Source organism: Ranitomeya variabilis, chromosome 5 (assembly GCF_051348905.1).
Source record: "Ranitomeya variabilis isolate aRanVar5 chromosome 5, aRanVar5.hap1, whole genome shotgun sequence".
NCBI classification, from domain to species: Eukaryota; Metazoa; Chordata; class Amphibia; order Anura; family Dendrobatidae; genus Ranitomeya; species Ranitomeya variabilis.
The window spans coordinates 77355720-77382095 of record NC_135236.1 but is presented as its reverse complement, the minus strand read 5'-3'; the positions used below and the strand labels follow the sequence as shown (position 1 = coordinate 77382095).

At 42.0% G+C, this 26376-nt stretch overlaps 1 protein-coding gene across 1 annotated transcript in view; it reads left to right on the top strand.

Annotated features, from left to right (window-relative positions):
- The window catches only part of RASAL3 (RAS protein activator like 3), a 60070-nt gene extending 44287 nt beyond the window's left edge, over window positions 1-15783 (top strand). The window contains exons 14-18 of the mRNA XM_077262330.1: window positions 1625-1895; window positions 3199-3315; window positions 10701-10888; window positions 11128-11203; window positions 14688-15783. Of these exons, the coding sequence (XP_077118445.1) occupies window positions 1625-1895; window positions 3199-3315; window positions 10701-10888; window positions 11128-11203; window positions 14688-14825 (790 nt within the window). The 3' untranslated portion in view covers window positions 14826-15783. The remainder of the gene's footprint in view (window positions 1-1624; window positions 1896-3198; window positions 3316-10700; window positions 10889-11127; window positions 11204-14687) is intronic.
- The last annotated feature ends 10593 nt before the right edge of the window (window positions 15784-26376 follow it).

Genomic DNA, 26376 nt, shown 5'->3' with positions numbered 1-26376 from the left:
CTTTATTTTTTGGAGATCCTTAGGACATTTTCCTAGTATAACATTGATCTGTATTTTGCATCATGAATATCAAGACTCATAAAGGTCAATGTCCTGCTTTATGACTGTCATGTCCTGCCTAGAAATGCAATGGAGAAAAAATGAAAACAAAGCACTAATTGCAAGTTTCATGTTTGTGGGGACCTCACAATTCTTCCCCTACAGCATATGTCAGGGAAACAATAGATTGAACCTGTTGGATTTCAGCAATCAGAAGATTGTGATGAACTCAGCAACAATTATGTGTGTAAAACTAAACATACATAAATAAAACAGTAAACACACAAACAGTATCCACACCAAAAAAGCAAAAAAAGATTATTGACAAAAAATGTAAAGAATGTGTAAAACTTCCTAATATCTGGCACCCCTGAAGAAGCAGCCACAGTCAGCGAAACACATAGGGTCATCAAAGCCTCACAAATATCTCCTTCTGCACTCTTTCCCAATGTTAGTATGCTATTTTTATTGTATTTTAAACATTATTTAACCAAAATAAGAAAAACAGCTCACGGAAGTAAGGTAAAAGCACTTAAAAACAATAACTAAAAAAAGACATGGTTGAATAGAAGCACTGAACTATAATAGGGTACCCTCCATGAATGGCTAAAAGAGTGATCAGAGCAACAAAAACCAGTAAGGCTTTGTACACACAGCGTGCTTTCCATACCTATTACACTTGGAATCTGCCTGAAAAAGCGCCGCAAAGGTGCCCCATAAAATAAACATAGTGCACCGCAATGTCAAAATAACGTTGCTGTGCGCATGTTCCTTCTTATGTCATGTCTTTTTACCGCTTCAGGGTTTAGAAACACTGAAGCAGTTAAAAGAAGTAAAATGATCATTCTTCTGCTAGGAAGCAGCTCACTCTCTATACTTGAAAATACAGAGTAAAAGATGCCAGTGTCAGAGCCGCCACAAGAACAATGGCGAAACTGCTTCAGGAAAATGACCATCACTGTTTTCCTCAAGCTCCTACGCAGGTGCGTCAGTGTTCACATGACCTAATAAATGCCAAAACTCACATAGAGGCGAAACAATATAGGCAAAATAAAATTAGCAAAATAGATCCAATCAATCATCAAGTAAAAATCCCATAAACAGCAAAGTGGATGCATGTATGTAGTAAAGTCCAATAACATCAGAACATTATAATGTGATATCAAATATATTAGTCAATGTATAAAAAAAATATACTATAAAAGGGAAAGAGAATGGAAGGACAGATTAGTGAGACTGATATCCCCATGTGTATCACTGCCTGTGGCAGCTTCCTCAGGAGTACCAAATATTAGTTTTTTTTAATAATTTTGTTTGCATATTGCTGTTAATTTTTTCATGCTTTTGCTGGCGTGTTTGACATTTTTACCAGTATAGAAAGATTTTGATTATCGATCAATTAGTCGATCGATCACCCAAAAGAGTTTTTTACTAACATAACTACATAAACATGAACAACTGAATCTTTTAGGCATGCATGCTTAGTTTTCTGCAGGAAGGAGAGCCGTCTAACATAGATATGTGCCTCTAATAATTAACAGTACTTGTATTGTGCAAAAATCTCCCAGTGTCATTGTTTCTACAGCCAGGATGAAAGAGAAGAACCCGAATACGTGTTCCCGAAGGATATAAGAAATCTCCGTCCACTTGTGAAAAAGAGCCAGTCACTGAGCAGCCTCATTAAGGAAAGACTTGTTCCATCTACAAGGATAGAAGAGCGGGAGAAAAAGAGTCGGCGTCATGTGACGAGAACACAGAGTGTTCCAGCCCAAACCAGGCCTGGTCGAGAACGTAGGAAAAGAAATGATGTATCTTCTGTGGCTGAGAAAGAAGAAGGGGAAAGTGAAGGTGTAATGGTATGAATGTGACTCATGTCAAAAATATTCAAATTTAATTTGCGTTCTTGACCTTATATGTTCTGTATGTGAAAAATATTTTTTATTAAATTGACAAGACTTTGTAGAGAAGGTCAATGTTGGGGGTGGCCAAGTATGAAGGGCTGGCCTTATGATGGATGATGCCATGTGTGGTATCTTCTCATGGTGTCCTTCTCCCCACATGAGGAATGGTCATACCACATGCAAACAACCCTACCTTAGACTAGGGTGACAAGACCGTTTTTCTCTCATCCGGGAAAATCAGTTCGATTATGCTAATCGAACTCTGATCAGAGTGCTATCAGAGTGTGATCCGATTTTCTCGGATGGTGAGAATAACAAAAAAAGTTTCTCCATCTGCTCCATTCAGTCTGGCCATGAAAATTGGACCACACTCGAATGTCATCCGAGGAAGGTCCAATTTTTCCCATAGACTTGTATGTCCAAGTAATCCAAATATCCAAGGCAAAACATGCATGCTGCAATTTTTTTTCCATGAACCACTCGGTCCGATCGGACATGTGCACAGCCCCATTGAATAACATGGGGACAAGTGATATCTATAAAAATGATGGATTTTACAATAGAAGCTGCTTACATTATTAAGTAGATCTCTTTGACCTAATGAGACTTAAGTATTTATTGTGAAAATCCATGTCAGAATGGCTGTATAATCCTTTAAAAAAATAAATAAATTGCATTAAATCTCCACCCACCTAGCCCGATTGGTAGTGGCTCAGTGTCCCCCCCCCCCTGCTGTTGTTGCTAAATCTCCACCCACCTAACCTGATTGACATCTCTTCAGTGTTTCTCCTCCCTGCTGAGATCTCATACTGCTCAGTACAGTTTGCAGCTCTGAGTCAGACTGGGTGGACAGAGACTGAATACACTGGGACTCATGAGCGCTCTCACTCGCTATCATTTATAGGATTATACAACCATACTGGCATAGATTTTAATAGTAAGTACAACTATCTCATCAGGTTTAGGAGATCTATTTAATGATGCCTACTGTTTGTATTGTGAAATCTGGCAAATGTGAACAGTTAATACAAGCCCATTTTCTGATATCTGGGTAATTTTGCACATAGCAGGACACCACAATGAAACATTTATTTTTTTGAACAATCAGGAAGAGAACTGCTACAAAATACCCCAACATATTTATTGTCATTGTATATTCTAGTGTGCTGTAAAAAATGTCACTGTAAAGGAATAAATTGCTTAAGAGATTGGTATTACCTGTTCCAAACATGAACATTTTCATTTTTTTACTATACAGAATCCAACACGAACGAGGCAGTCATCCACTCTGCCCAGACGGAAGTCAACTGTACCATGGTGCAGGAATGAGGACCTGCACTTTGTAAAGCAAAAGCAACAAGTTGAAGAGGACCAGGTAATCTTTGAAGAAGCAGCTAAAGTATTGTTTTTTAGAAGCTTCTCTCTGGCTATCAACCCTTCATACCAACAGATGTGAAGACAAGTAGTCATTATTACTTTGGTGGCAGATGCTACCAGATATTACGTCACATTTACTCAGATAAGTCTATCTTAACCATAGCAGACTGTGTATGACAACAATATGCGAAATGTGCAGCTCGGGTGCCATGAGAAACTAGTGACATGGCTCTATCTGTATGGGCTTCTGTGTATGTTTGTTACATTGATATACAGACATGATATACACTATGTGATCTTTCCAACAGGTGTTGATAGAAATGTGTACAATATGATGATTATCGATATCTAGAAAAAAGAAGCCTGTATTTATGTCTGCTATGGTTACCATTAGGTCACAGTGAATCTTCTGTATATGTTAACGAATGGCAGCGGTCTAATGCTATATGCACAAGAGCACTTTATATCATGATGGTCTCGGACTACTAAATGCGGGAGACCTATGCTCCTCTGTACCCTTTAAATAATATTACCCTCTTGGTCATTGATAACTAGGAATGCTTTAATCCATTGTGAAATCTCAATCTATGTCAGCTATGGTCATGACTAGGTCATAGCGTATTTATTGTATATGGTAATCAGCGGGTTTATGCTGGATGCACACTAGCACTTTAGGAGATCCACGCTCCTCTGCCCCCTTTTTTTAGTAGGTCAGATGTTTTGGCCTCTAAACGTATAGATTCAATCCATAGGGTACATACTTATGTGCAGCATTTTTGTAGATTTAATATATGTGGTGCAGTAAGATCACTTATGCTGCATTGGTTTTATTTGTTTCACATTAGTGTGACCTAGGTTTATTTTGTATGTATGGTGTTTGGGTCTTGGGCGTGGGTAGTTGTTAGGGCCCGAATAGGGCAAGAAGGGATAGCCGACGCTGAGCGGGGGCGCCATATCGAATTTTAGGGTGCCAACCCCCGCTGTTAGGAAGGTGTGAGCTGTATTAGGGCTAACATTAGGGACCTAGTCAGGAATAAATATTCTCTTTATCAAAAGAGTTCCTGTTATATCTCGGCTGCTTTATCTACCCCGTAGAGACCCAGGGTTTTTATGGTGTTGGTGGTCATTATTTGTTTAATTATCTATCAGATTTTAACATTATTTATTAAAAGTTATTTTTTAGGGTATTGCGTTTTTTTTGGTTGTCATATTGAATATACCCCTATAATATTGTTTTTGGTTGTTTTACCACAGACCAGACTTCCCTGGAAGGGGTTTAACTAAGTAGCTTCCTAGGTGTTCGCTGGAGCCTCTGATGGTGAGGTCAGACTTGTGCGGCAGGTAGCTACCAGGTACCACTCCAGGGTGGTGTCTGGCTGTGGATGCTGATCCCAGCGGGGAACAGGACACAGACAGGCAGTCACGGCCGTGACACTGACTGACGGACAGATACGGCAGAGGCCCTGACGGGCGGACTGGCTTGACGGAGACACAGGCAGGCAAGCGGGCACGGCAGAGACACGGGCTGACAGACAGGTACGGCAGAGGCCTTAACGGGCGGACTGGCTTGACGGGGACACAGGCAGGCGGGCACAGCTGGCACTCTGGCAGACATGCGGGCACGGCTGGCACTCAGGCAGGACAGGAGGACTGAACTGGAACACTGGCAGGACCGGTATACAGGCAGGCACAGCAAGTACTTAGGAACAGGTAGGGACCTGTTCCAACAGGAGGAACGGAGGAAGGGAAAGACCGCAAGAGCAGAAGCAAAGCAGGAGCACAGGAGGAGGAGCCAAGGGCAAGAGCCAAGAACAGAAACGCAGGAGGCGGAGCCAAGAGTGGGAAGCGGAGTAAAGTACAAGAATGCAGGAGGCGGAGCCAACAGCGGGAGGCGGGGCAGAGAGCAGAGGAGAAGACGGAGCTAGGAAGAACCGCAAGGAGCATTACCGCAGAGCGATAGCTGAGCGGAGCCGCAGTGTGCAGAGCAAGGCCACAGAGTGAAAAGCAAGCAAAGCCACAGAATGCAGAGCTGAGTGTAGAGCAAAGCTAGACACAGAGTGCAGAGCCGAGAGCAGAGCAAAGCAGGACACAGTGCAGAGCCAAGAGCAGAGCAGAGTGCAGAGCCAAGAGCAGAGCAGGACACAAAGTGCAGAGCGAAGAGCAGAGCAGGACACAGAGTGCAGAGCCAAGAGCAGAGCGGAACACAGAGTGCAGAGCCAAGACCAGAGCAGGACACAGAGGGCAGAGCCAAGAGCAGAGCAGAGGGATGCTGAGCCACTGGTAGTGGCAAACAGAGCAGAGAGATAAGGCAGAGGTACACACAGCAGAGTGGAAATGGTTAACAAGCAAGGAGACAACAGGAACGGAAATAGACCAGAGTTCAGACAGGAACAGACACAGATACTCGAACTGGACACGGATACAGGCCTGCGGAATGCAAGTGTCAGAGTCAGACACAGAAGTAACGGAACACAGATTCAGACCAGGGTACGACGCTCCACTGGATGGCGGACACAGAACGCAGACCAGGGTACGACGTCCCACTGGGTGGCGAACACAGACCAGGGTACTATGCCCCACTGGGTGGCGGACACAGAGACAGAACCAGACACCTCAGCAGCAAAGTACTGACTGAGGAAGTAAGTTTGCTCAGGTGTCCTCCAATGGGTGAGGACACCTTAAGAATCAGAGGCCTCACGGCTATTGGCCAGAGACACCTTAGGGAGGTGCACACAGACAGAATAAGAAAGAGGAGTTGCTGGCGCCGCCACCCTATTCACACAGACAAAGTGTACACAGAGCAAGCGGCCATGAAGCACACGGCATGGAGCCGGCAGCAGACAGATCTCACAAAATGGCACAGGTTGAGTGAATGGATGTATAATAATAATAATAATAATCTTTATTTATATAGCGCCAACATATTCCGTAGCGCTTTACAGTTTAACAGCTTCAAACACAACAGTCATAAGTAACAATGTTAACAATACAATAATTAAAGCAACACAAGACGACCCTGCTCGTGAGAGCTTACAATCTACAATGAGATGAGGGAGATACAAAGTACAGGGGTGTATTTACAATGATGTATTTACAATGATGGTCCAGCCATCTTCAGGGATTGGGGGATAGATGGAAGTAGTGAATGGGCTACACACACAAACAAAATAACTGATTAGGGAACATGATAGGCCGCTCTGAACAAATGTGTTTTGAGGGACCGCCTAAAACTATGCAAATTGTGGATGGTCCTAATTTCTTGGGGTAGAGCATTCCAGAGGATTGCAGCACGGGAGAAGTCTTGGAGTCGGGAGTGGGAGGTACGGATTAGTGCAGAGGTTAGTCGAAAGTAATTTGCAGAGCGCAGAGGTCGGTTACGCCGATAGACATAAATGAGGAAGGGTGAGAACAAGTACTTTGAATTGTATCCTGTAATGAATGGGCAGCCAGTGTAATGACTGGCGAAGAGCGGACGCATTTGAGTAACGATTAGCTAGATAGACGACCCTGGCTGCTGCATTAAGGATAGACTGGAGAGGGGAAAGTCGCGTGAGGGGGAGGCCAATTAATAGAGAGTTGCAGTAGTCCAGGCGGGAGTGGATCAGGGCGACAGTGAGGGTTTTTGTTGTTTCTAAAGTGAGAAAAGGGTGGATTCTAGAGATGTTCTTTAGGTGTAAGTGGCATGAGCGGGCAAGAGATTGTATATGGGATGTGAAGGAGAGATCGGAGTCACACATAACACCCAGACAGCGCGGGGTGTTATTATGGTGCCACCCACGGAGAGGGAAACGTCAGGTTTAGGGAGGTTAGTAGATGGTGGGAGCAGAAGAAGTTCAGTTTTGGAGAGGTTGAGTTTCAGATAGAGAGCGGACATGATGTTGGAGACTGCGGACAGTCAGTGGTGTTCTGTAGTACAGCGGGAGTAAGGTCAGGGGATGACGTATATAGTTGTGTCATCGGCATAAAGATGGTACTGAAAGCCAAATCTGCTGATGGTATGTCCAATTGGGGCCGTGTAGAGGGAGAAGAGAAGGGGGCCAAGGACTGAGCCCTGGGGTACCCCGACAGTGAGAGGAAGAGTACATGAAGTGGAGCCAGAGAACAGAACACTGAAGGAGCGGTCAGAAAGATAGGAGGAGAACCAGGAGAGAGCAGTGTCCTTAATGCCTAGTGACTGGAGCCTAGAGTAGGAGACGGTGGTCAACAGTGTCAAAAGCTGCAGAAAGGTCGAGAAGAATGAGCAGAGAGTGGTCACCGTTACATTTTGCTGTCAGGTCATTGGTCACTTTGATGAATGCAGTTTCTGTCGAGTGTAGGGGGCGGAAGCCGGACTGTGAAGGGTCTAGGAGGGAGTGAATGGAGAGGTATCAAGCAGGTGGGGGATGGAAGGCCATGCAGTGATGCCGGCAGGGTTGTTACAATCATTTTACGAACAGAAGGTATATTTTTTTTACTAGATAACAAATAAAAAAATAGAATCCTAACCATACACCCTTTAAGCTAAGATAGTCACAAGATTGTCCATTCTTCGTCTTCATGCATGAAGTTTAGATTGCTGGACGGCCATCAGCTCTTCCTCCCTGACCATAAGTAAGCACATGTTGGACAGGCTGAACATGCATGTTTTTCCTTATTAAAAAAAGGTGATTGGCTAAAACAATATCTAACAGTTGCTTATCACCCAATAGAAAGAAGGATTTGACATGTTGAAAAATCAACAAGACCAATCCTTGTTCCTTCTGACAAGAGTCTCAGTGGAGGTCACCCTACATATTAGATAATTATCTGATCTAATCTGTATGGCCGGCTTACGTCTATCCAAGACGTACTTAGTCAAAAACTATTACAACCTAAAAGTTTAAAGTTTAGGTGTTTAAGATTGATTACAGGAAAGATATATAGCTTGGTACCGTGTTTTTATGTGTTTTGGATGGAAACTGTCCCATTTAAGGTATGTTGGGCAGTCGATTGGCTTCTGATACAGGGACGTTTCTATTTCATTGTTCTGCAGCTTAATGATGGTGTCCAAAAAGTTAATTTCAGTGCAGGAGTAGTTGAGTGTTAAGTTGATAGTAGGATGAAATTGATTAAACTGTTCATGGAACGTCTTTAGCAGTGGCTCAGCCTCCGTCCAGATGATTAAAATATCATCAATGTAGCGGTAGTAGGCCAGAGGCCTGATGGGACATGAGGACAAAAAGTCGCTTTCAAGCTTGGCCATGAAAAGATTTGCATACTGTGGGGCCATTTTACTTCCCATTGCTGTGCCAGTGTCATGTAGATAAAACTTATTGTCAAATTCAAAGTAATTGAGTAATTGAGGACTCTCAATTCTAAATATTTTTCTAAGATTGATTAGGGAGATTTCTTTGGAGAGATCTTCACACCAGAGAGCTGTGGTCATTGGTAATGTTCTCCAAACCTGACAAAGTCCACCATTAGCTCTAGTGTAAAGACAAAGAAGAGCAGAAAAGCTGACAATCTCTTACATGATGTCATGATCCAGACCAGGTTTTGAGTCCTGTTTTCCCTTTTTCCCTGTCTGGTCATGTCAAGAGTTAACCTTTCTCAGCCTCTGTCTGGGTTCAGGTTGGCTATTTATCTCCACTGCTTCCTGCAGGGATGTCAGTTATAGTTTTTGCCTAGTGCTGCTGTAGCTGACTCTGATTGCTCTGCTTTGTCCTGCTGCGTTGCTGTCTGAACCCGTGTATCTGTTTTCCCCCATTCCTGTCTTGACTCCGTGTTTCCCATTAGTGTGATGACTCCCTGGTTTTGACTTGGCTTTGTATCCTGACCTGCTTTTGTCTTTTGGTTTATTCGTTCCTGACCGTTACTGACTCCCTGGCTTGTCTCTGACCGTGAGTTTGCTTATTACTTTGGTACTGCGCTACAGTCTAGGATTTAACCTGCTTGTTTGACTATTCTGCTAACACCTGTAGCCTCACTGCTGCACTGCAGGCCAGCTCTGTATAGGTGCAGTCCTGCTTCCACTCTACTGCCATCTAGTGGGGCCTGCACCTACGTGCATTGCATCAGCATGACACATGACCTACATGAAAAGTAGATATTTTAAAGGGAATCAGTCACTGGGCCAGAAAAATGCTTTCACCACGACAAAAATGAAGAAATAAAGGCCGCACTCACCGATCGCTTGCAGGTGACTTTATTAAACTTCCATCTTCACGGCACGGGGGGGTGTGTTACAGGATGTGTGAGAGCCGAACGACGGCCGTTTCGCACCGACCAGGTGCTTCTACGGGTTCACTGAATGACCGGACGTGACGCCTTAAGACAGGTGCATAAACCATGCACCTCCCTCAGTGCCACGGCCGTCGTTCGGCTCTCACACATCCTGTAACACACCCTCCCGTGCCGTGAAGATGGAAGTTTAATAAAGTCACCTGCAAGCGATCGGTGAGTGCGGCCTTTATTTCTTAACTTTATTCCTCCTGGTAGTGTTTAGGTTTCAGTCACTACTCTGATTATAGAGAGCGGCGGCTGTAATAACGCCCCGGTACTAACTGACGGCAGCTCAACATTAGGACCGGCTGTCAGTCAGTTCTGGGGGCATGGTTACAGCAGCCGCTTTCTATACACAGAGAAATGACTGAACCCGTGCTTGTGTCGCCTCCATGAATGAAAACCAAATGCTGCCAGGAGGAGTAAAGTTCAACTCCTCCTGGTAGAGGAGGTCTAACTGCCATGGCCGGGCAGCTTCACAATGCTATTAACCTAAAGATTAATCTAATAACTGCAGGTTAAAACCTTTTTTTCATGTGACAGTTTCCCTTTCAAAGATATAGGGCTGATTCATCGTTGCATTTTCTACCATTTTTGGGGGGTGTTTAATACTTCTCAATTAATAAGTTTTTGATTTTGCAAAAAATTCTTTAAATAATTTTGGCCTTTTTTTCAAATTGATTTTTGTGCTTTTGTTTTCTGGTATTCACGTCAATGTGGCTTTTCTAGACAAGAAGTCTTGTCTTTTTTTTAACAAGGGAAACAAGATTTGGCATAACTCTACTCCAGTCTGATTTTATGTATGCCGACCGATTATATAGATATATTTTTGGAGACATGTTGTATAACATGCAGCTTTTTCTGCTAAAAGGTCACAAAACAACTTAAAGTCAGGGGAAAAAAAAAGACAAATTTGGGCTTTGATCAAAATCCATAAATGCCCTTTTTTATGAATTTGGCAAAAAAATAAAGTCAGCGACAATAATAAGACGAAAAAAGAAAAGAGCGACTTAAAAAAAAATCTGCAAATGATGAATAGGGCCCGTAGATTAAACTACAGATAGCATAGGAAGGGTGGCCTACCAATTTACGTTGTGTAGTTGGGATATGTGGTACAGTGACAATAATTTCTGATGTCATTAGGAGCTGGACCTACAGGAGATGAAGGGACAAATAGCCGAAAACCAGGAAAAACAAAAGCATCTTGAAGAACAGATGTTCAAAATGGCGGAGAAGATGCAAGAAGCCTTGGACCAGTTGGCCAAAGTAGAGGAAACGCACAAGGCATTACAAGCGGAGATGGCCAACCAGATGACTCAAATGCAAAGCAGGTAATAAACACCAGTTTTCTTGCATAAACTCTTTGATGAATCGGGCCTTAGTGTCATCAAAGTGCAGATAGATTCCTTCTGGACTAGATTGAGGGTCAAAGACGACAGATCCTCATATCATTGTGACCCATTTCAAGTGGGTCACCATTTATTCGGCTATTTATAATGACAAATAAAATCTTCCATCCCAGACTTTCATTTGCTATTCTTTTCTTTTTTTAATATTTTTTTTTTATCAGGATGGATGCCTTAGAGAAGGAATGTGCTGAAGAGAAGACACAAAGGGAGAAGAATGAAGAGAAGATTTCAATAGTGGTGAGGGCTCATATTACATAAGTGGCCCTGAGCTTTGGTCTACAAGTAACCTATTAAAAACAGGAGTGTACATGGAGAAAAGCCACCCAGGTTTGTAGGGAAACCTGAGAGCTAGTGGTCAATTTGTGGAAAAAAGGTTCAAAAGAACAAAGACACAGGCATTTCTATGTAAAAGCAACTTGATGTGCAAATCTTCAGGTTTGTGAACTTCTTTTAACCTCTTGAGATCTCTAAAAGTACCAAGCAGTTAAAAGAAGTGACTTGACCATTTTTCTGCTTGGAAGAAGCTCCGTACTTTTCAATGCAAGTCAATTGGAAAGCTCAAAATACGATTGGACATTTCTTGGAGCATTTTGCATTCATTTTCGCTAGCGTTTTTTTCATTATTAAATGAAGTGAGGAAAACAATTGAAAAAAGCTAGAATAAAAGATGTCACAAAAACCAAAGGAAAACCCTCCAAAAAATCACCGGTGGCTAAAACCGTAGGAAAAATGCTCCGGAAATTGCCGAAAAGACACTCCAGAGTTTCCTAAAAACATCTGGTTGAAAAACTTGTCAGGTTCGCCTGAATTTAAACGATGTCATATGCACATAGCTTACAATTGGGTTTTTTAAACAAGTCATCCACTTTTGGACTAATTCACACTTTATTTTTTCACGTACGAGTCCTATCCGTGTTTTTCACAGATGACAATCGTACCTATAACAGTGTGTGGTGCTGTTCGCAAATCAGATTTTTTTTCCTTGGACCTAGTGGTCCAAGTAAAATCATCGCGATGTCTAATTTTGGTAGGATCAAAATCGGCAAAATAAGTCCATGGGTCAGTGAAAAACTTGGACAGCACTCCAATGCCATCCATGTATGGTCCATTTTTCATTGACTGTTAAATATGAGAAGGGGTTTTTAAAAGACTTTTATTTTCTCTTCACTGAAAAAAAATGATGAAACTCGGGCCAAAATCTGATAAAGATTTTATGACACTCTGATGAAAATCACTGATGAAACCCAGTCCGTTTTTCTCGTACATAAAAAACTAGAATGAACATGTTACTTCTTTTAACTGCATCACCATTTCCGAACCCTGAAGTAGTTAAGCGAAGTTACAAAAACTGAACATGTGCACAGCAACTTCATTTTTACATTGCTTTATACATGTTCATTTTTTGGTGGTGGTTGGGTATGTGCACACAGTGTCTTTTTGTCCAGTTTTTTTTTTTAATTGAAAGCTGAACAGAAAGATTTTGAGAAGTTTTGTATTTTTGAGGGTGATTTGTTACATAGTTACATAGTTATTAAGGTTGAAGGAAGACTGTAAGTCCATCTAGTTCAACCCATAGCCTAACCTAACATGCCCTAACATGTTGATCCAGAGGAAGGCAAAAAAAACCCATGTGGCAAAGAGTAACTCCACCATGGGGAAAAAAAATTCCTTCCCGACTCCACATACGGCAATCAGACTAGTTCCCTGGATCAACACCCTAACAAGGAATCTAGTGTATATACCCTGTAACATTATACTTTTCCAGAAAGGTATCCAGTCCTCGCTTAAATTTAATTAATGAATCACTCATTACAACATCATACAGCAGAGAGTTCCATAGTCTCACTGCTCTTACAGTAAAGAATCTGCCTCTGTTATTATGCTTAAACCTTTTTTCCTCCAGACGTAGAGGATGCCCCCTTGTCCCTGTCTAAGGTCTATGATTAAAAAGATCATCAGGAAGGTCTTTGTACTGTCCCCTCATATATTTATACATTAACATAAGATCACCCCTTAGTCTTCGTTTTTCCAAACTAAATAGCCCCAAGTGTAATAACCTATCTTGGTATTGCAGACCCCCCAGTCCTCTAATAACCTTGGTCGCTCTTCTCTGCACCCGCTCCAGTTCAGCTATGTCTTTCTTATACACCGGAGACCAGAACTGTGCACAGTATTCTAAGTGTGGTCGAACTAGTGTCTTGTATAGAGGTAAAATTATGTTCTCCTCATGAGCATCTATGCCTCTTTTAATACATCCCATTATTTTATTTGCCTTTGTAGCAGCTGCCTGACACTGGCCACTGAATATGAGTTTGTCATCCACCCATATACCCAGGTCTTTTTCATTGACGGTTTTGCCCAGAGTTTTAGAATTAAGCACATAGTTATACATCTTATTACTTCTACCCAAGTGCATGACCTTACATTTATCCCCATTAAAGCTCATTTGCCATTTATCAGCCCAAGCTTCTAGTTTACATAAATCATCCTGTAATATAAAATTGTCCTCCCCTGTATTGATTACCCTGCAGAGTTTAGTGTCATCTGCAAATATTGAAATTCTACTCTGAATGCCCCCTACAAGGTCATTAATATGTTAAAAAGAAGAGGGCCCAATACTGACCCCTGTGGTACCCCACTGCTAACCGCAACCCAGTCCGAGTGTGCTCCATTAATAACCACCCTTTGTTTCCTATCCCTGAGCCAGCTCTCAACCCACTTACACATATTTTCCCCTATCCCCATTACTCTCATTTTATGTAACAACCTTTTGTGTGGCACCGTATCAAAAGCTTTGGAAAAGTCCATATACACTACGTCCACTGGGTTCCCTTGGTCCAGTCCGGAACTTACCTCTTCATAGAAGCTGATCAAATTAGTCTGACATGAACGGTCCCTAGTAAACCCGTGCTGATACTGGGTCATAAGGTTATTCCTCTTCAGATACTCCAGTATAGTATCCCTTAGATACTAAGGGAGAGTTTCTGTTTAGTTTCTCCTTCAAAAACTCCTCAAAAGAGTCAATTGGCACATAGCCACTTTCCTTTGAGATTTTTTGGAAGAATTGTTCATTTCCCAAAGTGGTTTTAAAGAGTTTTTAAAGAATTTTAGAAGAGTTTCTGTTCTTGAAGTGTATTTTTGCAGCCTTTTAATTAAATAGTGGCTCGTTTAGAGTAAATTCCACGAGCAGTGGTTGCAAAGAGGTGACCGGTACTTTCTTTTTTTTTTTTCACTAGGCATTTTTCAAAGTTTAAGCATTTGAGAAGGGATTGTCCGAGTAGTGGACAACCCTTTAAAGCAGAAAAGAAAATTCCAAGTAACTGAGCATAAGAACAGCAAAGTGGTTTTACAATTGAAATTAATAGAAAGAGTCTTTCAGGTCTTTTTACATTGATTTTCAGGTACTTTTTTGGGGAGGAGAGCCACTTTAAAAAACTCCTCAACCACTTTCTACCCATAACCTAAAAGTCAATTTTTTGGACACTTCATGTGTCATTGTATGGCAAGGAACCTTCTTCTACCCACGCGTAAATCCATAGCATGGCAAAAAATTGATAAAGTCTGCAAATAAAAAAAAGCCATATGCCCCCATTTGAACTAAAGTATGGGTCCACGGCAGATTATGTGCATGACGTTTTAGGTTCTTACTCTTTTCTGACAACAGTGAATATTATTTGTGCTGCCCGGCTAAAATATATTTTTGCCTTTATTATTCTTGCAGGAGAGACGTTTGTCAGTTCTGGAGAAGACATCTGTAAACTCCAAACAAGGTCAAAACAAGCATCATATGGAAAATGCCTTGGAAGATGCCGCTATAACCAATGATATGGATGGAACAGAGAGTTCTGACACCGATTAGTCCACACCACCAATTTATGATCCATCGTCTTGACACAGAATAGTTTTCATTAGGGAAAGTTGCCTTTTGTCTAGTGCACATCAGAAAATTTTCGAGCCATATGACCAAAGTATTTATAACATATATTCGCATATAACTGGGATAACATATAATCAGTCAAAAGACTTTTTCTAAGAGACGGTGAGTAGATCAAGTACACTGGGTTCGGGTAGTAGGATGTTAATAGAGAAGAATAAAGCAGTCTACTAAAACAATCTTCCTTTTTTTCTCTGGCTTGGGTGTCATCCCTTTCCACATTGGCCAGATGCAACCTCAACTTGAAAAACATTTGGGTCGTTTTTTGTAGGACCTTGCTTTCTTGCTTGGATTGCGAAGGCTGACATTTTTGTCAACAACAACTGGAACAAAAGGTCTGATTGCTGTGATCTATTTCTGAGTCCGGTCTTCCACTCATGGAAAGCAGATCCCTGATTTATTATAAATGACTTTTCCAATGACTTCTCCAATAAAACATGGCAGATCGAATTTTCAACAGATGTCTACTTTTGGTTGGCATCTATCAGGCTCATTTGAGCCATAAAAATGTGCCAGTGGCTGGGAGAAAATGGTCCAAAGGGATCAAAATCTGTAGCGTATGGCCAGCTTAACTCATTGTTGTCCATCCTTGTATCTCAATACATTAATAAAATATATCAGAGAAGAATAACCTTATGAACTCTTATGTTGGCCAAATTGAAGCACAAAATAATCTAGAATTGATGAAAAGATCAGTCTCCAGCAGTGTAGGAAGAGTGTACTGTGGTTGTGCCCACCAAGAAAATTATTTAGACACCTCCATCTGGTTATACAAAGCAAGGACATTTTTATTTCGACGCACCATGGTCTTTGCTGTAATCACAGAATGAAAAGTAGAGTTTAATTGTTTTTTTAGGGAATAAACCAATAAAAAAGCCTTAGTAAATGATCGTCTCAGCTTTGGCCCTGTTGTAGGTTTCCTTTGTTATCCTTTGGTCCTCTAGGGGAGAGAGATGGTCTGAACCTGTCATCCAGTTTACCTATTTTCTGACATATTTATTGGCATGAGATCTTCCTGACATCTTTGTAATCCAAAAACAAATTATAAACTTACTGTATAAATATGGTGAATGCCAGGAACTTCTGATCACGTGAAACACCATTGGAAAAATTGTTTTTGCTGGTCCATAGTGGACTGATACAACCTGTAGAAATAGGATATGTCTACTTTTAATAGCATTGATGGCATTGCTACTGTCATTGGAACGACAGTGATGACTAATGGTGCCCATATAGTGCAAAGTTGACCAAACCCTCCATTTTCACCAAAAGCCGCTGACTATCTTAGTAGATGATGTCAGGGGAAAAGAAGGATCGGGCATAGTGAAGTTCAACGCCCAATGCTTCTGTTCTTGCAAGTGATCAAACTGGTTTTCCTGCAAATATTACAACTTACACAATAAAGTTAACATATTGCTTATACCGCACAGTAAATGGTATCAATAACAAATTAATAATTGGGGATTTTGTTTCTTTTTGCATTTTAACCCCTACTTTGCCCCACCACAAAAAAAGAAAAGGTAGAAAATTAATTGGACACCAAAATGGTATTAATAAATAAGACAAATCACCCCACAAACAAAAACATAAATTATGTATGTAATTGTAAAAATAAAAAAGTAACTGGCCGTTGGAAAAAATGCCCTGTAATTCTAAAAGAAGAACTCCCATCAAAGTTTTCATCCTCTTAATATATTGCAGTCATATTATATAGCACTGTGTACTTACAATTGCTCATTTTGCCTTTGTACCCAGATAATTCTTCTCTTTTCTCTGCTCTATGTAGAAACAGGAAGTCTCTTGTTCCTGAATTTATCATCCCCCTGTTCAACTCCTGACCCTGCTACTCTCTCCTCCCCCTGTCAGGGACTTTTGCAGTGACTCATGACTCATACAGGGAAAATTGACCTCCTGTTCCTACATTGAGCTTAGAAGGATTCAGTTAGTCAGTTATTAATCACGTGATTTAATAGACATAATGGGAAAGAGAAGAATTAGCTGGGTAGAAAGGCAAAATTAGCAATTGTAAGAACACAGTGTTATATAATATATATGATGATTGCAATATATTAAGAGGACACAAATTTGGATGGGAGTACTTGTTTAAGGATTTAATGTAGATCCTAAATATTGTCTGTGGGGTGTGGTAGATCGGCTCCCTTGTCTGCACACAGAGGAAGATTCAGGAACATTGTGTCTTTAAACCTCTCACTGGTTGTTGCTGCATAACCCAGTGCAAAGTTAGTAAAAATAAACACGGCCTTTTCTGTCCTAAGGAAAAACAAAGCATAACATGCAGCACAGTTCGTGTGGCTATGGGCATCCACCCATTCAGGAAAAATCAACATACACAGGTTTAGCCTCCTTGTCAGTGCACATAGCACTAGAGATCAACTCTCCAGGCCTACCAAACACTGAATGCCTCAGGAGGCCGACTATTTAAACCCCAGACCACACTCTGCAGTGGAGATAAGGTGGACAACCTCCCACCCGCGCTATGGTTTTCCACAAAAGCCCAGCCCTTAAAATGGTCAATTAACCCCTCTCAACCCATAGTGTGGAGGAAACTTCAGGGTTTTAAATGACTGAAGCTAAAAGCCTCAGTGAAACGTATCTCCCCTCCAGCACTTTGCCAGTGACTTTGTCACAGGGGCTAAACCAAGTGCAATGAAACTTGAAGACATTATAAAAGGAACCAGAAAAGGAGACCATCACCTTCAGATAAATGGATCTCAACTCGCCATCAAGTGCTGATTGACTCTGTACAAGCTGATCGGCGCTCATTTACGGGCATGTTTACGCAGGCCAATGAACACCAATGGGAATTGTGATCACTTTGTCCCTATACAGCATCATGTTGTTGTCACATTCCCTGTTACACAGTCTGATGTCCTGTCGGTACCGATGATCTATCTATTGGCATAAACTATCTGATTTACGATTTTTTAACATGGGCCGATTACCAGGAATGTGCATGCTTATGAACGTTTGTTTGCAGCTTTTAGTCTCTTCTAAATGCACATTCAGGTTGTTTCAGTATCAGATGATTGAATGAGAAGTCTTGGAAAACTGGAGGACTTCAGTTTTTCCATTGGCCCTTTGTTGCTATTAAACAACTCAACGGAAGCCCAAAAGGGGGTAACAGAGGTTGCACCCCCATTCAACCATTTAGCAGCTGTTCCAATCACAGCAGTTACTGACAGGTGTCGGCTGTAAAATCAGCCAGCATATAAACCCGCTGCATACACATCCTCTCAACTTCTGCCATACATGTGTAGGGATGCGGACTGTCTTACCCTGTTCCTACCCTTGAAGACAACAATCGCGCCATGATTATAGTGTTATACGGTTTTACATGTAATGGGAATAGTAATGTGCGTCTTGTATGATGTGTTATGGTAATGTACAGCATGTAAGTAATGTAAAATGTTGATGTATAATGTGGGTAGTGCATAGTGCGGGGTAAGCACAGGATTAGATTAGTGATAAGTACTGTTTTTATAGTAAGTGGGTCGTGGTTAGCAGTGGGGTACCACAGGGGTCAGTATTGGGCCCACTTCTTTTTAACATATTTATTAATGACCTTGTAGGGGGCATACAGAGCAGAATTTCAATATTTGCACATGACACTAGACTCTGCAGGGAAATCAATACAGAGGAGGACAATTTTATATTACAGGATGATTTATGTAAACTAGAAGCGTGGGCTGATAAATGGCAAATGAGCTTTAACCCCTTCACCCCCAAGGGTGGTTTGCACGTTAATGACCGGGCCAATTTTTACAATTCTGACCACTGTCCCTTTATGAGGTTATAACTCTGGAACGCTTCAACGGATCTTGGCGATTCAGACATTGTTTTCTCGTGACATATTGTACTTCATGATAGTGGTAACATTTCTTCGATATAACTTGCATTTATTTGTGAAAAAAACGAATATTTGGCGAAAATTTTGAAAATTTCGCAATTTTCCAACTTTGAATTTTTATGCCCTTAAATCACAGACATATGTCACGCAAAATACTTAATAAATAACATTTCCCACATGTCTACTTTACATCAGCACAATTTTGGAACCAAAATTTTTTTTTTGTGACGGAGTTATAAGGGTTAAAAGTTGACCAGCAATTTCTCATTTTTACAACACCATTTTTTTTTTAGGGACCACATCTCATTTGAAGTCATTTTGAGGGGTCTATATGATAGAAAATACCCAAGTGTGACACCATTCTAAAAACTGCACCCCTCAAGGTACTCAAAACCACTTTCAAAAAGTTTATTAACCCTTCAGGTGTTTCACAGGAATTTTTGGAATGTTTAAATAAAAATAAACATTTAACTTTTTTTCACACAAAATTTATTTCAGCTCCAATTTGTTTTATTTTACCAAGGGTAACAGGAGAAAATAGACCCCGAAATTTGTTGTACAATTTGTCCTGAGTACGCTGATACCCCATATGTGGGGGTAAACCACTGTTTGGGCACATGGCAGAGCTCGGAAGGAAAGGAGCGCCATTTGACTTTTCAATGCAAAATTGACTGGAATTGAGATGGGACGCCATGTTGCATTTGGAGAGCCCCTGATGTGCCTAAACATTGAAACCCCCCACAAGTGACACCATTTTGGAAAGTAGACCCCCTAAGGATCTTATCTAGATGTGTGGTGAGCACTTTGACCCAACAAGTGCTTCACAGAAGTTTATAATGCAGAGTCGTAAAAATAAAAAATCATATTTTTTCACAAAAATGATCTTTTCGCCCCCAATTTTTTATTTTCCCAAGGGTAAGAGAAGAAATTGGACCCGAAAAATTGTTGTGCAATTTGTCCTGAGTACGCTGATACCCGATATGTGGGTGTAAACCATTGTTTGGGCGCAGGGCAGAGCTTGGAAGGGAAGGAGCGCCATTTGACTTTTCAATGCAAAATTGACTGGAATTGAGATGGGACGCCATGTTGCGTTTGGAGAGCCCCTGATGTGCCTAAACATTGAAACCCTGTACAAGTGACACCATTTTGGAAAGTAGACCCCTTAAGGAACTTATCTAGATGTGTGTTGAGCACTTTGACCCAACAAGTGCTTCACAGAAGTTTATAATGCAGAGCCGTAAAAATAAAAAATCATATTTTTTCACAAAAATGATCTTTTCGCCCCCATTTTTTTATTTCCCCAAGGGTAAGAGAAGAAATTAGACCACAAAAGTTGTTGTGCAGTTTGTCCTGAGTACGACGATACCCCATATGTGGGGGTAAACCACTGTTTGGGCGCATAGCAGAGCTCGGAAGGGAAGGAGCGCTATTTTACTTTTCAATGCAAAATTGACTGGAATTAAGATGGGATGCCATGTTGCGTTTGGAGAGCCCCTGATGTGCCTAAACATTAAAAACCCCCACAAGTGACACCATTTTGGAAAGTAGACCCCCTAAGGAACTTATCTAGATGTGTTTTGATAGCTTTGAACCCCCAAGTGTTTCACTACAGTTTATAACGCAGAGCCGTGAAAATAAAAATTCTTTTTTTTTTCACAAAAATGATTTTTAGCCCCCAGTTTTGTGTTTTCACAAGGGTATCAGGATAAATTGGACCCCAAAAGTTGTTGTCCAATTTGTCCTGAGTACGCTGATACCCCATATGTGGGGGGGGGAACCACTGTTTGGGCGCATGACAGAGCTCGGAAGGGAAGGAGCGCCATTTGGAATGCAGACTTAAATGGATTGGTCTGCAGGCGTCACGTTGCATTTGCAGAGCCCCTGATGTACCCAAACAGTACAAACCCCCCACAAGTGACCCCATATTGGAAACTAGACCCCCCAAGGAACTTATCTAGATGTGTTGTGAGAACTTTGAACCCCCAAGTGTTTCACTACAGTTTATAACGCAGAGCCGTGAAAATAAAAATTCTTTTTTTTTTTCACAAAAATGATTTTTAGCCCCCAGTTTTGTGTTTTCACAAGGGTATCAGGATAAATTGGACCCCAACAGTTGTTGTCCAATTTGTCCTGAGTACGCTGATACCCCATATGTGGGGGGGGAACCACTGTTTGGGCGCATGACAGAGCTCGGAAGGGAAGGAGCGCCATTTGGAATGCAGACTTAAATGGATTGGTCTGCAGGCGTCACATTGCATTTGCAGAGCCCCTGATGTACCCAAACAGTACAAACCCCCCACAAGTGACCCCATATTGGAAACTAGACCCCCCAAGGAACTTATCTAGATGTGTTGTGAGAACTTTGAACCCCCAAGTGTTTCACTACAGTTTATAACGCAGAGCCGTGAAAATAAAAATTCCTTTTTTTTTCACAAAAATGATTTTTAGCCCCCAGTTTTGTATTTTCACAAGGGTATCAGGATAAATTGGACCCCAAAAGTTGTTGTCCAATTTGTCCTGAGTACGCTGATACCCCATATGTGGGGGGGAACCACTGTTTGGGCGCATGACAGAGCTCGGAAGGGAAGGAGCGCCATTTGGAATGCAGACTTAAATGGATTGGTCTGCAGGCGTCACGTTGCATTTGCAGAGCCCCTGATGTACCCAAACAGTACAAACCACCCATAAGTGACCCCATATCGGAAACTAGACCCCCCAAGGAACTTATCTAGATGTGTTGTGAGAACTTTGAACCCCCAAGTGTTTCACTACAGTTTACAACGCAGAGCCGTGAAAATAAAAAATATTTTTTTTCCCACAAAACTTATTTTTTGGCCCCCAGTTTTGTATTTTCCCAAGGGTAGCAGGAGAACTTGGACCCCAAAAGATGATGTCCAATTTGTCCTGAGTACGCTGATACCCCATATGTTGGGGTAAACCCCTGTTTGGGCACACGGGAGAGCTCTGAAGGGAAGGAGCACTGTTTTCCTTTTTCAACGCAGAATTGGCTGGAATTCAGATCGGATGCCATGTCCCGTTTGGAGAGCCCCTGATGTGCCTAAACAGTGGAAACCCCCAATTATAACTGAAACCCTAATCCAAACACACCCCTTACCCTAATCCCAACAGTAACCCTAACCACTCCTCTAACCCAGACACACCCAACCCTATTCCCAACCGTAAATGTAATCCAAACCCTAACCCTATCTTTAGCCCCAACCCTAACTGTAGCCCTAACCCTAGCCCCAACCCTAGCCCTAACCCTAGCCCTAACCCTAGCCCTAACCCTATCAATAACCCTAGCCCTAACACTAGCCCTAACCCTAGCCCCAACCCTAGCCCCAACCCTAGCCCTAACCCTAGCCCTAACCCTAGCCCCAACCCTAGCCCTAACCCTAGCCCCAACCCTAGCCCCAACCCTAACCCTAGCCCTAACCCTTGCCCTAACTCTAGCCCTAACTCTAGCCCTAACTCTAGCCCTAACTCTAGCCCTAACTCTAGTCCTAACTCTAGCCCTAACCGGAAAATGGAAATAAATACATTTTTAAATTTTTTAATTTTTCCCTAACTAAGGGGGTGATGAAGGGGGGTTTGATTTACTTTTATAGCGAGTTTTTTAGCGGATTTTTATGATTGGCAGCCGTCACACACTGAAAGACGCTTTTCATTGCAAAAAATATTTTTTGCGTTACCACATTTTGAGAGCTGTAATTTTTCCATATTTGAGTCCACAGAGTCATGTGAGATCTTGTTTTTTGTGGGACGAGTTGACGTTTTTATTGGTAACATTTTCGGACACGTGACATTTTTTGATCACTTTTTATTCCGATTTTTGTGAGGCAGAGTGATCAAAAACCAGCTATTCATGAATTTCTTTTGGGGGAGGCGTTTATACCGTTCCGCGTTTGGTAAAATTGATAAAGCAGTTTTATTCGTCGGGTCAGTACGATTACAGCGATATCTCATTTATATCATTTTTCTTATGTTTTGGCGCTTTTATACGATAAAAACTATTTTATAGAAAAAATAATTATTTTGGTATCGCTTTATTCTCAGGACTATAACTTTTTATTTTTTTGCTGATGATGCTGTATGGCAGCTCATTTTTTGCGGGACAAGATGACGTTTTCAGCGGTACCATGGTTATTTATATCAGACTTTTTGATCGCGTGTTATTCCACTTTTTGTTCGGCGGTATGATAATAAAGCGTTGTTTTTTGCCTCGTTTTTTTTTTTTTTTCCTTACGGTGTTTACTGAAGGGGTTAACTAGTGGGGCAGTTTTATAGGTTGGGTCGTTACGGACGCGGCGATACTAAATATGTGTACTTTTATTGTTTTTTTTATTTTATTTAGCAAAAGAAATGTATTTATGGGAATAATATATATATTTTTTTTTCTTTATTTAGGATATTTTTTTTATTTATTTTTTTACACATGTGGGGAATTTTTTTTTTACTTTTTTACTTTGTCCCAGGGGGGGACATCACAGATCATTGATCTGGCAGTGTGCACAGCACTCTGCCAGATCGACGATCTGCTGTGCAGGGCTGCAGGCTTACCAAGTGTCTGCTCTGAGCAGACACTCGGTAAGCCACCTCCCTCCCTGCAGGACCCGGATGCCGCGGCCATCTTGGATCCGGGACCTGCGGCGAGGAGGGAGGTAGGAGACCCTCGGAGCAACGCGATCACATCGCGTTGCTCCGGGGGTCTCAGGGAAGCCCGCAGGGAGCCCACTCCCTGCGCGATGCTTCCCTATACCGCCGGTACACCGCGATCATGTTTGATCGCGGTGTGCCGGGGGTTAATGTGCCGGGGGCGGTCCGTGACCGCTCCTGGCACATAGTGCCGGATGTCAGCTGCGATATGCAGCTGACACCCGGCCGCGATCGGCCGCGCTCCCCCCGTGAGCGCGGCCGATCGCGTATGACGTACTATCCCGTCGGTGGTCATACGGGCCCACCCCACCTCGACGGGATAGTACGTCAGATGTCAGGAAGGGGTTAATGGGGATAAATGTAAGGTCATGCACTTGGGTAGAAGTAATAAGATGTATAACTATGTGCTAAATTCTAAAACTCTGGGCAAAACTGTCAATGAAAAAGACCTGGGTGTATGGGTGGATGACAAACTCACATTTAGTGGCCAGTGTCAGGCAGCTGCTACAAAGGCAAATAAAATAATGGGATGCATTAAAAGAGGCATAGATGCTCATGAGGAGAACATAATTTTACCTTTATACAGGTCACTAGTTCGACCACACTTAGAATACTGTGTACAGTTCTGGTCTCCGGTGTATAAGAAAGACATAGCTGAACTAGAGCGGGTGCAGAGAAGAGCGACCAAGGTTATTAGAGGACTGGGGGGTCTGCAATACCAAGATAGGTTATTACACTTGGGGCTATTTAGTTTGGAAAAACGAAGGCTAAGGGGTGATCTTATTTTAATGTATAAATATATGAGGGGACAAAGACCTTTCTGATGATCTTTTTAATCATAGACCTGAGACAGGGACAAGGGGGCATCCTCTCCGTCTGGAGGAAAGAAGGTTTAAGCATAATAACAGACGCGGATTCTTTACTGTAAGAGCAGTGAGACTATGGAACTCTCTGCCGTATGATGCTGTAATGAGTGATTCATTACTTAAATTTAAGAAGGGACTGGATGCCTTTCTTGAAAAGTATAATGTTACAGGTTATATATACTAGATTCCTTGATAGGGTTGTTGAGGAGAGCCATAAGATCAAATACTTAATTAACCTCAACACATAAGGTAATTGAGGGAAGCAACCTATAACATGTATTGTTTAACCTTACATAAGTTTTCCTCAGACAAAGTAAGACACTTAAGATGGCTGCCATCTCCTCTACCAGAGCCATGTGCTCTGGTATCCAAGATGAACAATGAAGACACTGAAGATGGCCGCCATTTCCTGTTTCAGCAGACCGTGTGGTCTGGTATCCAAGATGACGCCCACCCTGATGACCTCATTGATCCACCCACAGCAACGCCCACCCTGATGACCTCACGGACCAACCCACCTTGATGACCTCATGGATCCGCCCATGGACTTGCTCATGCCCAACCCACTAACCAATGGAATACATCCGATCACTCCCATTTTAGAGCTAACCGAGCCCCCTTACAGGAGATATTTAACATTGTGTTTGACTAATAAATTCCTTCTTGGAGCTGAGCCACACATTGATCAAGGAGAGTTACAGCTGACTGTGTCTGGTGTATTTCTTTAGTGCACATGATCAATATCCATTAGGCCAGGAGTAGGCAACTAGAGAATTGAACATTAATATTAATTGTTCAACCCTAATATTTGGCCGCCCAACCTGGGGCCAGCAGAGGAGAGCCCTGAACCCTGAAAACCGGCGGGTGGAACGGCTGGATGCACTGAGTACCCCGAATCTGGAGACTGATCACCTCCTTAACAGAGCACGGTAAGTCTGCTGATTTTTTATAATCTGTAGTCTTTACCTGTGTCCTTCGGGGTATCCTGTGCAGATTGCCTGACCGTGTCCGGTTTTCTTGGTATCTGTAAGACGGCAGAAAGGGTATCTCCGCTGCTGGTCATTTAATTGCAAGAACCGTCACATGTTTTAGTTGCCTACTGCCTGTTACATGTTGTGAAGAGGGGAGATGACTGGTAGTAAAGAAGAGAAGTATTGTGTAAGGACAGTCAAAGCAGGTTTCTAAGAAAGAAAAAAAAGCAAGTGTTTACAGAGGGCTAGAGGCAAGTGATAAAACAGGAAAAACAGGTTTTTACAGAAGGAGGTGACTGGTAGTTAGGAAAAGCATTGTGTTTGGAACAGGACAGGTTTCTAGGAAAGAATAAGCAAGTGTTTACAGAAAGAAAAGCATGTGGTAGGACGGGAAAAACAGGTTTGTTTATAGAGAAGGATAAGCAAGCAAGTGTAGAAAAAATAAAATAATTTTTGTCTGTGGTATACGGTTGTCGCCTGTGATAAGATTTTCAGTTCTGTACAAGAGAGACTAGGACCTGGAGTAATTGACTCGGCTAGGGGGGCCCGGTAAATCTTGGAGCAATCGGCTCAGTTCGGGCATAATAAATTGTGTAGCGGCTCATTGAAACTTGGAGCAATTGGCTCAGTTTGAGCCAATTAAATTTATAGTTTTTCTTTTTTTGCCCCGTGACATCGAGTAATTGACTCTGCACGGGGACCGGTAAGTTAGGGAGCAATTTGACAAAGTAGGGAATAATTGGTTTGTAAAGTACGGAGCACGGAAGTCAGACAGGGACCACGTGACAAGAAGCAATAGGAACTGAGTACTGCAGACTCAGTTCCCTTTAGAATCTCAGGTTTGAGTCATCTCCCCCGTCTTATTGTTTGTTTGGTGTTTGTTATCTTGATAGATAGATATATATATACTGTATATCTATAGAAAGATGGAGAAATTAATGCAGTTCTGCCGTATAGGCACTAAGCCAAATTCAGATGGCAAGTTAGACTCATGCACATTAGTAGCGACTCGTGAAGGGAAGAGTCATATTAAGCAATGTAAAAAGCTTATGAAGTTGTGTGGAATGCCAGAAGGGGGAAGGTTGCAGCCCCTGGACTGGAAGCTTGTCTTGAAA